This window comes from Pan troglodytes, chromosome 19 (genome assembly GCF_028858775.2).
Source record: "Pan troglodytes isolate AG18354 chromosome 19, NHGRI_mPanTro3-v2.0_pri, whole genome shotgun sequence".
Taxonomy (NCBI): Eukaryota; Metazoa; Chordata; class Mammalia; order Primates; family Hominidae; genus Pan; species Pan troglodytes.
In genome coordinates this window covers 39,543,587-39,559,041 of record NC_072417.2, presented here as the reverse complement: position 1 = coordinate 39,559,041, position 15,455 = coordinate 39,543,587, and the positions used below count along the sequence as shown (strand labels likewise).

Genomic DNA, 15,455 nt, shown 5'->3' with positions numbered 1-15,455 from the left:
AGAATTGCAGTGAGCCGAGATGGCGCCACTACACTCCAGCCTGGGTGACAGAGCAAGACTCTGTCTCAGAAAAAAAAAAAAAAAAGCAGTGAACGTGATATAATTAGGTATCGTTTGGAACAGTACATTTGTTTTTGTAGTGGTTGGAACAACATGTTAATCCCAAGAAGTCTTAGCCTGGGAATAATTATGGAACCTGCAGTTAGCAGAGGGAAGTGCCTGATTGGATGCCACAAGTTATTGCAACCCATGGAGAAGCTGTCATTCATAGATGAGATCCTGACCTTCGTGTGTTACCAATACCCACATTAAAAAGCCCTATTGTGAACATTTGGGCAGACATTATTATTGTTATCATCATTTAGAGAAATAGGGTCTCACTCTGTTGCCCATGCTAGAGTAGCTGAGACTACAGGTGCCCACCACCATGCCCAGCTAATTTTGTTTTTATTATTATTTGTAGAGACTAGGTCTTGCCATGTTGCCTAGGCTGATCTCAAACTCCTGGGCTCAAGCAATCCTCCTGTCCCAAAGTACTGGGATTACAAGCATGAGCCACCTCACTCGGCCTACTTGTGTTTCTAAAAGTAAATTTAAAATACTTTATAATGGATGGAAGAGCTCAGTTTACGTCAGCTTAAACCAACACTGGGCACTGGGGATGCCTAGCAAAATAGGAGCCTAGTCTCTGCCCTTGGGGAGCTTGTAGAGCATTAAAGGCAACAGATGAGTAAACATTTGCAAGGCCAGGTGACAAGTACCATGACAGACAAAAGCAGAGTGACTGCAGTAATCCAGAGGTGGGGCCTGGCCAGCCATCTGCAGAAAAAATTCATTCCTCTCCTACCTGCCCTGCAGCCTTAGGTACACTTCAACCCAAATCACTAGAGCTCAGTCAGCAGAGCTGAAGGTATAACAATTAAGAATTAAGCAAATCAGGTACTTACCACCCAGTCAGAATACAGTTTTAATGGAAGGATAATGACATCCCTGGAGGAATGTCCTGGAGCAGAAATTTATCAGTGTTTCTAGCACCCCCAGGAATTTCTAGTGGACAATTACATTGACACATCGCCCCTAGCTTTTCAGATCTCTCACCAGCCTCCGGACCTCCCACCCCTGCCCCATGCTCTGAGACCAGCCCACTGAGCAACCTTCTGCTGAGGATTTAGCTTTCCATGGAGGCTTGCTAGGGGAAGAAAGTGTATTTGAGGAGGCAAGTGTTACAACCCAGCTGTCACTGGAAGGCAATCAACTGGCCGGTTTCTTGCCTCTGGGACCTTATTACAAGGCCCATTAGCCCAGTGGTTCCCAACTTTGCTGCATATTAGAAGCTACTGGGGAGCTTTTAAAAATCCTGATGCCTAGGTCACTCCTCATACCTACTAAGTTGTGTGGGAGGCGTGGGGGTGACCAGGCAGTGGTGTGCTAAAGCTGGCTGCTACCTGGTTCTGGAGAACCTATTGTGTACATCTCTTCCCAATTCTGTCTTCAATGATGTCATACTAGCAGCTTGAAATTAACCATGGCTGGACGCGGTGGCTCATGCCTGTAATCTCCGCACTTTGGGAGGCCAAGCTGGGTGGATCACCTGAGGTCAGGAGTTCGAGACCAGGCTGGCCAACAGGGTGAAACCCCGTCTCTACTTACAAAAAAAAAAAAAAATTAGCTGGGCGTGGTGGCACACACCTGTAATCCCAGCTACTTGGAAGGCTGAGGCAGGAGAATTGCTTGAACCCGAGAGGCAGAGGTTGCAGTGAGCCGAGATCGTGCCATTGCACTCCAGCCTAGGCAACAGAGTGTGACTCTGTCTCAAAAAAAAAAAAAAAAAAAAAAAAAGAAAGAAATTAACCATGATAGAAGTTTTTATGCCATGGATATAAATCAGGGCTTTCTTTTCTTTCTAAACAGCCAATTCTTAAAATATTTACCAGCATACCACTGAAACCAGGCATCAGTAGTTTTTGAATATCCTCAGGTGATTCCAATGTGAAGCACGGTCTGGAAACCACCACTGTCTTAGTCTTTTCCAAATAATGCTCATTGTAGTCTTGGATAATTTGGTTTCACCTGCTAACCCTAGCAATAAATATTTAAGGCTGTGGCTCTCTAATCTGGGACCACTGTCTGCAGACTTTCAGCGAGGACAACCTTTATTCTGCCATGGAGGCTGAGCTCTGTAACGTGGTGTATTGGGGTGGATAGGTGGTAATTTTGTGTATGGTTCATTGCTGCCCTTTTGATGAAAAGTATCTTGTTGTATTTGGATTCTAAGCTGAAAATAGATCCACAGAATATTGTCTGTATAACATTATGAAACATTCCTCATTTTACTGCTGTGTCCAATGCATGTGAGTTATACTTTCATTTACTAAGGCTTAAGAAGCCAAAGTAATAAAGGGCACCTACAAATGTTAAGCATAACAATTTTGTAATCTATTTTAAAATTTTCTTTTTTAATAACTTTAAGATAAAATGTTCACCACTCATCTAGGAAGAAGGAAGTTTGGGACATCGTCTGACTCACATGGCCAAGGACATGGGTCAGGGCTGAGGTTTGGTCCTGGGGTTTGGAGCTGGGATAAATAACCCATCCAGGGACTGAAAAACGGAGAGGGGTAAGATGAGGCCAACATCCTGAGATACATGCAAAGGGAATTCTCCTGGGGCTCAGAGCCTGTGTTGTTAGGATGGGAAGAGGCCCAGTTGTAGGGGAAGAAGGACCAGGTGGTACGTGAACTTAGATTTGTCTGGCCTCACCCAGTCCCCAGCTTGTTGCCATGTCCTGTCTCTATCTTAGTTGCTATTGGCTCCCTGACTGATTCTTCCACTGTCTTGTCTGGCTTCTCTTGTTATACCTTCCGGTAGCTGATCCTGAACGTGCACGTTGTCCTTCAGCAATACCAAATGCCTATGAGGTTTGTAGCCTTGCTCCCACTCTCTCTTGTCGAGCCTCCACCTTTGCTTTGGCATTGATGACTTTATCCCCTGTCACGAAACTGATGGAGGGACTGTAGGGGCTCAGAAAAATGGATGAAGGAAGATGGGAGAAGCATTTTACAATTTACTAAGATTAAAGTATCACATCTCATCTCCCCAACCAACTCCCCAAACAGAAGAGCACTGGAAATAGAGATACCAGGAAAATAATGACAAGTAAGCAACACACAGAAGTGAGGAAAGAGGCCAGGTATTGTGGCTCATGGTTGTCATCCCAAGACTTTGGAAGGCTGAGGCAGGAGGATTGCTTCAGCACAGAAGTTTGAGAACAGCCTGGGCTGTTTCTCTAAAAAGAAAAAAAAAGTGAGGAAGGGAACTACCTATCCCAAGTGGCCACTCTGTGTCAGGCATTGTGCTAGATATTTCATATAGTAATATATGACCTTAGTTAATTTTCTCAATATTACCTTCTACTGCAAAATAGGTGTTATTATACCCATTGTACAGATGAGGAAACATGCTCAAGTGTCAAGTGCCCAAGGTCAGACAGCTAGAAAGTTTTTCACGGCATCACATAAATAAGATTATATAAATAAGAGTGTATGTTTCAAATAAATATTGCAGACATTGAATGTCTAAATTCTTCAGGGGAGAGAGAGATCCAGAGGGACTTGTATCAGGAAAAATGCTTCATGAAAGTTCTGAGGCTACAGCCCAGTGCAGTGGCTCATGCCTGTAATCCTGGCACTTTAGGAGGCTGAGGCAGGCAGATTCTAACGAGCAACAAGGCAAAACCCCAGCTCTACAAAATACAAAAAAATTAGTCAGCTGTGGTGGCACATGCCTGTAGACCCAGCTACTCAGGAGGCTGAGGTGAGAGGATCACCTGAGCCCAGGGAGGTCGAGGTTCTCAAAAAAAAAAAAAAAAAGACAACAAAGAAGAAGATCTGAGGCTCCAAGAGCAAAGCCTTAAAAGTGAGTAGAACTTGGGTAGAAGAAGAGGTAGAAAGATAAGCCAGGCCCGAAGCATGGAGACAGAGAATGGACGGAGTGTGACCCAGAGGAATGTGTGTGCTAAAAGGTCGGAGGTGATCCTATTGCCTTCTGCTAACAGTTTTGGGTAAGAAATGTTAAAAAAGTATCATGCACCCAGTGAGGGAGGCCCCTGGCTGCCAGGCTTGAAAGGGTAAGAATTCTCTGCCTGTCCTTCCTGGTACTCCATAGCATCACTTCTTTGCCCCTTCCCTCCAGCTGTGGGTTACAGTGGGAAGTGGGCCAGCCCCAGCTTTGTCACTCACGAGATGTGTGAGATTTGGTAAGGTACCTTGACTTCCCGAGTCTGTTTCTTCATTTGCAAAATGGGACATATTGATGATTGATCACATGAGATAACAGGTGTTGAGCACCCAGCACTGTTGAATGTGAGTTGCTCCTTTTGTAGTCTTTTAATCTTCCTGGGCCTGGCCCAAGTTCTGCAAAGTCTTTGCAGACAACTCATGGGGTGAGCCAGTTCTTGGAAGAAAGGGAAGATCACCTCCCACTTCCTGCACATTATATTCCTGCTTATGCATTCTGATGTCCTGCTTGCTTTTTTAGGCTCTAAGTGCTATCCTGCTGACTCACTTCCGACTTCTCGTTCTTCATGCTCAGCTCCTGAAAATGGAACAAAATGGAAAAGGCCGGAAATTGTACTGTCTGGTGATGTGTTTAAGGGGCCAGCCACTCCACATGGATGGAATGCTGGGGACATGAACTGAGTGGTGCCCAAGATGATTTCTCCACTGGACACTTGGGACACTTTGCCTTCGATTGTAATACCTGTACTAATAATAACCATCCCACTTACTGCTAGCAAGCCTCAGGCTATGTGCTTTCCATGGATTGTCTCTTTGAATTACCACAACTGCATCTGTCAGGGAACCTCTCTATTTTACAGACAAGGAAATTTTTCACACTAAGATAGGTTAAGGAACTTGCCCAAGGTCACATAGCTGGTAAGGGACAGATTAAGGATTCAAACCCATGATCTAGATTTGGGCTGTCTAATATAGTAGCTACTAGCCACATGTGGCTAGTGAATTTTGTTTTCCTTTTTTTTTTTTTTTTTTTTTTTAGATAGGGTCTCACTCTGCTGCTTAGGCTAAAGTGCAGTGGCATGGTCATGGCTCACTGCAGCCTCAACCTCCCTGGGTTCAGGTGATCCTTCCACTTCAGCCTCTTGAGTTGCAGGGACTACAGGCACATGCCACCATGCCTGGCTAATTTTTTTTTTTTTTTTTTTTTGATAGAGATGAGGTTTCACTATGTTGCCCAGGCTGGTCTTGAACTTTGGGCTCAAGCGATCCTCCCACCTTGGCCTCCCAAATTGCTGGGATTACAGGTGTGAGCCATCACACCTGGCCTCTTTTAACTTTTTAGTGTGACTACTAGAACACAAAATTTCATATGTGGCTCTCACATTTCTCTAGGACAGCACTGATCTAAATCATGAACATTTTTTTTTTATTATACTTTAAGTTTTAGGGTACATGTACACCATGTGCAGGTTAGTTACATATGTATACATGTGCCATGTTGGTGTGCTGCACCCAGTAACTCATCATTTAACATTAGGTATATCTCCAAATGCTATCCCTCCCCCCTCTCCCCACCCTACAACAGGCCCCTGTGTGTGATGTTCCCCTTCCTGTGTCCATGTGTTCTCATTGTTCAATTCCCACCTATGAGTGAGAACATGTGGTGTTTGGTTTTTTGTCCTTGTGATAGTTTGCTGAGAATGATGGTTTCCAGCTTCATCCATGTCCCTACAAAGGACATGAACTCATCATTTTTTACGGCTGCATAGTATTCCATGGTGTATATGTGCCACATTTTCTTAATCCAGTCTATCACTGTTGGACATCTGGGTTGGTTCCAAGTCTTTGCTATTGTGAATAGTGCCACAATAAACATATGTGTGTATGTGTCTTTATAGCAGCATGATTTATAATCCTTTGGGTATATACCGAGTAATAGGATTGCTGGGTCAAATGGTATTTCTAGTTCTAGATCCCTGAGGAATCGCCACACTGACTTCCACAATGGTTGAACTAGTTTACAGTCCCATCAACAGTGTAAAAGTGTTCCTATTTCTCCACATCCTCTCCAGAACCTGTTGTTTCCTGACTTTTTAATGATCGCCATTCTAACTGGTGTGAGATGGTATCTCACTGTGGTTTTGATTTGCATTTCTCTGATGGCCAGTGATGATAAGCATTTTTTCATGTGTCTTTTGGCTGCATAAATGTCTTCTTTTGAGAAGTGTCTGTTCATATCCTTTGCCCACTTTTTGATGGGGTTGTCTGTTTTTTTCTTGTAAATTTGTTGGAGTTCATTATAGAGTCTGGATATTAGCCCTTTGTCAGATGAGTAGATTGCAAAAATTTTCTCCCATTCTGTAGGTTACCTGTTCACGCTGATGGTAGTTTCTTTTGCTGTGCAGAAGCTCTTTAGTTTATTTAGATCCCATTTGTCAATTTTGGCTTTTGTTGCCATTGCTTTTGGTGTTTTAGACATGAAGTCCAAAACCTCCTTAAGCTGATAGGCAACTTCAGCAAAGTCTCAGGATACAAAATCAGTGTGCAAAAATCACAAGCATTCTTATACACCAATAACAGACAAACAGAGAGCCAAATCATGAGTGAACTCCCATTCACAATTGCTTCAAAGAGAATAAAATACCTAGGAATCCAACTTACAAGTGACGTGAAGGACCTCTTCAAGGAGAACTACAAACCACTGCTCAATGAAATAAAAGAGGATACAAACAAATGGAAGAACATTCCATGCTCATGGGTAGGAAGAATCAATATCGTGAAAATGGCCATACTGCCCAAGGTAATTTATAGATTCAATGCCATCCCCATCAAGCTACCAATGACTTTCTTCACAGAATTGGGAAAAACTATAAAGTTCATATGGAACCAAAAAAGAGCCTGCATTGCCAAGTCAATCCTAAGCCAAAAGAACAAAGCTGGAGGCATCACGCTACCTGACTTCAAACTATATTACAAGGCTACAGTAACCAAAACAGCATGGTATTGGTACCAAAACAGAGATATAGACCAGTGGAACAGAACAGAGCCCTCAGAAGTAATGCCGCATATCTACAACCATCTGATCTTTGACAAACCTGACAAAGACAAGCAATGGGGAAAGGATTCCCTATTTAATAAATGGTGCTGGGAAAACTGGCTAGCCATATGTAGAAAGCGGAAACTGGATCCCTTCCTTACAGCTTATACAAAAATTAATTCAAGATGGATTAAAGACTTAAACATTAGACCTAAAACCATAAAAACCCTAGAAGAAAACCTAGGCAATACCATTCAGGACATAGGCATGGGCAAGGACTTCATGTCTAAAACCATGAACATTATTAAATGATCATCAGACCAATGATTTCCCAATGTTTTTGATAAATTTTTGAGCGCAACTCCTCAATTTGTGTATTCTTATTTATTCATAAATGTTATACATTTGTGCTACTCTGTAATATTATGTACATTATAAAACATTGACAAAATGGATATTTTTAAAAGATGAAATTAAAAAAATGAAATAGAAATTGTACTAATTTCTTCCAGGAGCCTAGTGGGTCACTTTGTGCACCCCCCACCATGGTGTGCACACACCATTTTGGAAATTCTTGCACCAGAGAGACTTAGAGCTCCTGGGGGCAGAGACTTTAATACAGATGATCCCTGACTTAGGATGGTTTGACTTATGATTTTTCTAGTTTACCATGATTTGAAAGTGATGCCCATTCATTAGAAAGTGTACTTTGAGTCCCCTTTCAATCACTCTGCTTTTCTTTTCTTTTTTTTTTTTTTTTTTTTTTTGAGACAGAGTCTCGCTCAGTCGCCCAGGCTGAAGTGCAGTGACGTGATCTCGGCTCACTGCAAGCTCCGCGTCCTGGGTTCACGCCATTCTCCTGCCTCAGCCTTCCAGGCCGGCTAATGTTTTGAATTTTTAGTAGAGACGAGGTTTCACCACATTAGCCAGGATGGTCTCTATCTCCTGACCTCGTGATCTGCCTGCCTCAGCCTCCCAAAGTACTGGGATTACAGGCGTGAGCCACTGCACCCAGCCTCAACCATTCAGCTTTTCATTTTCACTACAGTATTCAATAAATTATGAGATATTCAACATTTTATTATAAAATAGACTGTGCTAGATGATCTTGCAGAACTGTAGGCTAATGTCAGTGTTCTGAGCACGTTAAGGTAGGTTAGGCTACGATGTTCAGTAGGTTAGGGTATTAAATGCATTTTCAACATACGATGGGCTTATTGGGACACAAACTCGGCCAGGCGTGGTGGCTCACGCCTGTAATCCCAGTACTTTGGGAGGTCGAGGTGCGCGGATCACAAGGTCAGGAAATCGAGACCATCCCGGCTAACATGGTGAAACCCCATCTCTACTAAAAATACAAAAAATTAGCTGGGCGTGGTGGCGGGCGCCTGTAGTCCCAGCTACTCAGGAGGCTGAGGCAGGAGAATGGCATGAACCTGGGAGGCGAAGCTTGCAGTGAGCCGAGATTGCGCCACTGCACTCCAGCCTGAGCGACAGAGCGAGACTCCGTCTCAAAAAGAAAAAAAAAAGGGGACACAAACTCATCATGAGTCCAGAAGCATCTGTACATCTATCTCCTCTCCCCCACAGTTGAAGTTAGCACCATGCCTAGATATAATTGGTGCTTAATACATGTTTGTGGAAGGAATAAATAACTCTTAATGTACAATTGTTTTCTCGTGGATTAGATTAATTTATTTATTTCACATGTATCAAGCACTTTCTATGTATTATTATAGTACTATACTAAGCGCTGAAAAAGAAAGTTTACAAAGACTAAGCTCCTTTACTCTAGGCCTGTGCTTCTTAAGCTCTAGCGTTTGTAAGAATGACCTGGAGAGCTTGTTAAACAGATTCCTCCTCTCCTCCTCCAATTCTTATTCAGTAGGTCTGAGGTGAAACCAGATAATTTGCTGAACATCTAAGAAGCTTTTAGGAAACTACACTTTGGAGGAGAGTGCTGTGCATTGGAAAATTGGAAACATCTCAAATATTACATGAGGGTGAGTGTTGAAGAGAATTTATATTGCATTTTCACTATTTGCCAAGCACGTTTAAATACATCACCTCATTTAACCCTCATATCGACCTCATGAGTCATGTATTATTTCAGTTGAGGCAACTGAGATTGAGAAAGGTTAGTTAAGTTGCCTAAACTATAGAGTAAGTAAATGGCAGAGCTTGGGTTTGTACCCACTTCTGCACTCAGTAATTCAGGCAAATCTGTAGCAAGTGTCTTCTTTTTTTTCAGGCACTGTCCTAAGGAACTGGGCATACAACATTGAGTGAGACAGACAAGCTCTCTGTCCCCGGTCAAACTCAACAAGCACTTAAAATATAGATATGAGGGAGGCAGTGTCATGGAGATATACAACAGAAACGTATACTCTAGAACAGAGTTAGAACTTTCCAGGAAAAAAAGTAAAATTTACACGAAGACCTGAGGGATGAATTAGAGCAGTGAAGGATGAGCGGGAAATGTTTTGGGCTGAAGATATACATGAAGGCTTGAAAGCATTCAAGGAGCTGCAGGAAGTTCAGAATGTCTGAAGTGTGGAGTGGGAGGGAGAGATAAGACCCTTGAGGTAGGTAGGCAGGAACCAGATCATGCCAGGCTATTTAGGGGTACAGCCAGCCTTTTTTTTTTTTTTTTTTTTTGACAGGATCTCACTGTCACCCAGGCTGGAGTGCACTGGTGGGATCTCAGCTCACTACAGCCTCTACCTCCCTGGCCCAAGCTATCCTCCCACCTCAGCCTCTTCAGTAGCTGGGTCTGGAGACATGTGTACCACTAATTTTTGTATTTTTTGTAGACACGGGGTTTTGCCACATTGCCCAGACTGATCTTCTGAACTCAAGGGATCCACCTACCTTGGCCTCACCAAGTGCTGGGATTACAGGTGTGAGCCACTGCCCCTGGTCTCAGATTTGTATTTTTAAAAATTTACTATGCCCCCAGAGGGGGATGGATCAAAGGAGAGCTAGCTTGCAGGCAGGGAAATGGTTAAAGATGTTAGTGGTGTAAATTTGGGTAAATGCTGTGTGACTGGAAAGCAGCAGAAGTGAAGGGGATTTAAAATTGTTTAAGACTTGATGATTCAGCCTGGGCAACATGGCAAAACCCCATCTCTACAAAAAAATACAAAAATTAGCCAGGTGTGGTGGCATGTGCCTGTAGTCCCACCTACTTGGGAGGCTGAGGTGGGAGGATCATCTGAGCCCAAGAAGTGGAGGCTGCAGTGGGCTGTAATCATGCCACTGCACTCCAGCCTGGGCAACAGAGACCATGTCTCAAAAAAAAAAAAAAAAAAAGACGACTTGATGACTGATTGATTGGAAGGGACAATGTGGACAGGCAAAGGAGGGATCGAAGATGACTTCCAAGTTTTTGAGTAAACTATACAGTTTCAGTAGGGATAAGGTTCTGTAAGCTTATTATTTCACATTTTAAAGGAAGGGTAAATTCAGATAAATCAAGTGATGGAAAGATGCTATTTTAGTAAGATTTCAATGACAGAAACTTACTTGATAGAAAATATGGGAGAGGCTGGAGGCGGTGGCTCACGCCTGTAATCTCAGCACTTTGGGAGGCCAAGGTCGGAGGTGGGAGGATCTCTTGAGCCTAGGAATTTGAGACCAACCTGGGCAACATATTGAGACCCTGTTTCTAAAAAATTAAAGAATCAGCCGGGCATGGTGATGCACATCTGTAATCCCAGCTACTCGGGAAGCTGAGGCGGGAAGATTGCTTGAGCCGGGAGTTGGAGGTTGCAATGAGCTAGGACTGTGCCACTGCAGTCTAGCCTGGGTGACAGAATGTGACCCTGTTAAGAAAGAAAGATAGAAGAAAATTATTATTTTTGTGGTCAAGTTTACTTTTTTTGTTTTAATTTGCACCAACAGCTTTATCATTTGTCGACAGTGGAGTTCTGAATGCCAGAGATTCCTCCTCTTTTTGCCAAGATCAGGATTAACTATGGAGAGGACCGGCCGTAGACTACGAACTGTCAGTCTACTGAGTTTCTGTCAGTCTTTTGAGTTTCCTTTGTCTTCTTGTTGAGTGACCTTGGACCTTGAGTTTCTGAAGCTCAACATTCCCTTTTTCTTCCCCTATTTTTTACCCCACACTTTACATCTTAAGTGGGATATTGGACATCTCGGATCAGTGGACCAGTGATGATTTGGACTCCGCCTTCTTCGTCTAGGTCCCGCCCACTTTAAGACCCCACCCCTTCCCTAAGCCCCGCCCCTTGGAGAGGTTGTCTCGATATGACAGCAAATTCTCCACAATCCTGTCCTATAGGAGATCTAAAGGGTGGGACTTACATCAATCTTTTTTTTCCATTTGTTTTTTCAAGTGTCTATTTGGCCCAGGTTCCATCCCACTTCATTTTCAACCCAAGGATTGGTTACTCTGTTCTTTGTCTCTGGCTCATGATTGGTTCTTTCGTTCCGCCCCTCTCTTCCAGCTTTTGCAGGCGGGATTAGCACGCAGCTTCCTGCTCCTGCCAAAAAAAAAATAAATAAATAATAAAAGAAGAAAAAGAAAAGAGGAGAGAGGCGAAAGAAAATGTCACAAAGATCTTTGCTTTTTAATTGGCTTTAAGCCTTGTCGGTCAAGCCAACCTCTGCCTTTGATTGGTCTTTCTATCTGCCCATCCCGGATCGGGGGCGGGATTTCCCCAGAAGACCCACACCTTGTTGCCACTGGCCGAACAGTGCGCCTGTCTGAAGCTCCTGGCCCAGGATTGGAGGCGGTAGCGGACAGGTGGGCGTGGATTGGCTAGGGCAGCCGGTCCGTGCAAGGCGGGGGCGGGGCCTCGGCGGCTGGTTGCGCGTGTCCGACGCTGGCTCCGCTCTATCCGGCTTTGCTAGGGGAGGTGAGTCCGGCCGCGGCGGAACCGGCGGCTGAGGAGGCGGCGGCTGAGGAGAAGGCGGCCGCGGCGGCTGAGGAGAAAGCGGCCGCGGGGACGGAAGCCGGGTGGGGGGGAGGGGGGGAGACGGAGCAGCCTTGAGCCCTGCGGGGCCGTTGCGCGGGGGACCCACCCGCTCTCCCCCCCAACCCTCCTCAGCAGAAGCAGCCGGCGGCGGGGGCAGGAGTCAGCCCGCTTGCGACCGTACCCCGCCCGCCTCCCGGGGCTCCTGTTCTTTGGCCCCGGGACCCTAACCTTCTCCCGGGGCGGTTCCCTCTGTCTGGGCGTCCGAGCGCTGCCCACATCTTTCATTCCTCCCTGCACCTCCTTCCCTTCACTTTTGCCCCGGCTCTCTTTCTCCTCTCTGTCCTGCTGTCGCCTCCTCTCCTCACTCCAGCCTCCTTCCCTGGCTTATTCTGCCCAGGAAAGTTTGGAACCCCCGCCCCCCCTCCCCAATCAGGTCAACCTGACTAGGAGTAGGGGGAGATGTAGGAAGGCCTGAGAGTTCGAGGGGGGGGAAGCTGGAAGCTGGTTTCCCAGAAAATTTCCCCCCATCTTCTCCATTTAGGGTGGTGGGAATTTTTTTTAATCCTGTTTTTGAGGAGGTGGTAGGTGTTTAGAAAAGGATGTGGGAATGGAAGGGGTAGATGAGTCAACCCTCTTTCAAGATTCCAAGGGTGGTGTGTTACCTGATCCTTTTCGTGTGTGGAGTTCAGGGGGTCGGGAGGTTTGGCCTTTATTCCCACATTCAAAGTTGGAACCTCCCCCAAATTAAGAATGGAGTTTTAGTACCCACTTGTGGCAGGAATCCTGGGGGGAAGGGGTCCTTTTTTCCTTTTTCTTTTCTTTTTTCCCTTTTTTTTCCTTTTGGCAACCCACACCCTTCCACACACGCTCACCCCAAAATTAAACACCAAGATCCTCTAACTTGTTTGGATTGACTGATGAAGACATAAAGCCAGTTACGCTCTATGTTTTTTGAGGTGGAGTGAGTGGTTTTTCTTCATTTTTAAATGGCCAAATGACAGCTTGACCCAGTTTGCTTTCCAATCAAAGGGCATTTATTTTGAATGTCTCTTTGTGGCGCAAGAGCCAACGCAAAAATGATGGCGGCTTACAATGGCGGTACATCTGCAGCAGCAGCAGGTCACCACCACCACCATCACCACCACCTTCCACACCTCCCTCCTCCTCACCTGCACCACCACCACCACCCTCAACACCATCTTCATCCGGGGTCGGCTGCCGCTGTACACCCTGTACAGCAGCACACCTCTTCGGCAGCTGCGGCAGCCGCAGCAGCGGCTGCAGCTGCAGCCATGTTAAACCCTGGGCAACAACAGCCATATTTCCCATCACCGGCACCGGGGCAGGCTCCTGGACCAGCTGCAGCAGCCCCAGCTCAGGTACAGGCTGCCGCAGCTGCTACAGTTAAGGCGCACCATCATCAGCACTCGCATCATCCACAGCAGCAGCTGGATATTGAGCCGGATAGACCTATTGGATATGGAGCCTTTGGTGTTGTCTGGTGAGTATCCAAAGAAAAACACAACCTCTCATGGTTTCTTCTGTTGGTTGTCATTGGATGAGTCCATCCCTAATGGTTGTCTCCGTGTTGACCAAGGTGCAGCAAGCTTCTCAACCCAACTGTAGGAAGCCACCCTCACTTATGTGGTAAAGAGGCCTAATGCATTGGCTGTCTAGGCTCATGGCAAGTTTTGGTGGAGCACCTTCTCATGAGCAACACACATAAGTTTGCTGTCTACCAAACTTTTCTATTAGAACCTAAGCAAGCCACTGAACACAGGATCAGTAGATGAATGTATGCAATACTAATTCCTACGAAGACCTCGGTCATCTCGTGTGTTTGATTCAGTGGCCCTGTGGCATTAAGTGTTAGCACCTGATCCAGACTGAATTCCTTTATAATACTCTTGTCATTAGGATATACTTTGCATAACTACTTTCCTGTCCTTTCTGTCTTTTCACTTATTTTGTGATCTTGATCTCCAGAAGAAAGATAGGACTCATAGTTGAACCAGTTAAGATCATTGCTTGAGTGGTTTATTTTAAACCATAAAGCTACAGTTGAGAAGTATGTAGCTGTAGCCTTTTGATAAGAATGCATTAAATATAGCATCACACATGAGTACCACAAATGAGGTTAGTAGACTAGCTATGCAGTGGCCCACATTCAGTGTAATGTTTTAGTGTCATTTAGTGCCTCTTAAGTTGCTGTTATCTGTTGGTCAGTTGCTGTAGTAGGAAATAATACTTTTTTAACAAATGACCCTACCTTTGCTAGTGCTAGGATATTTGTAAAAGCCTAAGGGCTTCTTAAATATAACATTTTGGTCTATTTGGTCTAACCTTAGAAAGATTAGTAGTTTATAATAAAATATGTTTGTTCCTATCAAAACTAGAATGAACTGGGTTTTCTCCCAAGGACTAATGATTCCACTTTGGATAGATGAATTGATATTTTCAGTGCATTCAAAAATTGTTACTCTCGAGAAAAGCGCCCATTACCACAGGAAAATGAACTCTTTGGAACTAGCTCGGTAAATATCTCCTTTCGTCATTGTTTTTGAGGCTAAAATTGATGGGTGCATTGTTTATGCATTTTAACTGGCCATCTTATTTATATTTCAGATTTGATAATCTAGGCTGCTAAGTGATCTCATCCATTTTTAAAAAAAACTAGTAGAGTCCAGTGTTTTCTCAGCTAGTCCCCAAGGAAGTTTCTGCTGCAGCGTGGTCCTTTCTTCAAGGTGTGTGGGATTCAAGGTGGAAAAGAGTATAGCTGGTAATGGTGCCTTGGTCATTCTGCTCAGGGACCTGCCTGTTCCTGCCTTCCTCTCTTCCCTTCCACAGACTATCTCAGAGATTTAACTGTGAACTTATCCTTGCCTAACTCTTGAGGATTTCCAAGCTTTGGTTGGGGGATGGAACAGACAGGAAAACGGTTGTTCCTTGGTTTAAATTTTGTCATTGATTTACTAATAACTTTTAGCACTTGTTTGGATCTTCTTAGATCTGGATGCTTACTTTCTTTTTTAGTGCCTTACATACAATGCTAAAAACTAGGGATACTGAAAGGGAAATGGGTTGCAGCATTCTTGAATATATTCAAAAGGCATTTTTCACTTACATTTCTATCAAAAAGTGATGTGACTTGTAGCAGTTTTTATTTTATTTATTTATTTTTTTAAGGAAGGGGGCAATAAAGAACTGGAGTGCTGAAACATCTCACACAGCAAACGTTCTGCTAGTGGGTACTATGAATCTTTGATATCTGAAAGCCCACATATATTTGATTTGAAGCCATTCTAGAGTTCTTTAATTGATTGACTGCTCTACCACCTATGGAGTTTGTCTCATGTACTTAAAGTACACCTCTGTGCACCATCTTACTTCAGGTTTGTCTTGTGTCACTGACTACATTCGTAAGCCCCTTGAGGGTAGGGATTGTCTACTGTAGTAATCCTT

The 15,455-nt window shown here is 44.3% G+C and overlaps 1 protein-coding gene and 1 long non-coding RNA gene across 5 annotated transcripts in view; one reads left to right on the top strand and one right to left on the bottom strand.

Annotated features, from left to right (window-relative positions):
* Positions 1–12,000, bottom strand: part of LOC134808875 (uncharacterized) — a 46,926-nt gene extending 34,926 nt beyond the window's left edge. Inside the window, exons 1-5 of the long non-coding RNA XR_010152928.1 lie at positions 11,751–12,000; positions 11,380–11,558; positions 10,579–10,877; positions 4,265–4,593; positions 2,859–3,011 (exon numbers count right to left, since the gene is read on the bottom strand). This is a non-coding gene — a long non-coding RNA (uncharacterized LOC134808875). The remainder of the gene's footprint in view (positions 1–2,858; positions 3,012–4,264; positions 4,594–10,578; positions 10,878–11,379; positions 11,559–11,750) is intronic.
* The window catches only part of NLK (nemo like kinase), a 160,203-nt gene continuing 156,665 nt past the window's right edge, over positions 11,918–15,455 (top strand). For 3 of the 4 annotated variants that reach the window (XR_010152927.1, XM_024350403.3, XM_024350404.3), the window contains exon 1: positions 11,924–13,494. Coding sequence is in view for 2 of the 4 variants with exons in the window: in XM_024350403.3 (XP_024206171.1) it covers positions 13,037–13,494 (458 nt within the window). In the remaining 2 variants the exon portion in view is untranslated. Of the gene's footprint in view, positions 13,495–15,455 lie in introns of all 4 variants that reach the window. The other variant, XR_008540396.2, reaches the window with a different exon arrangement.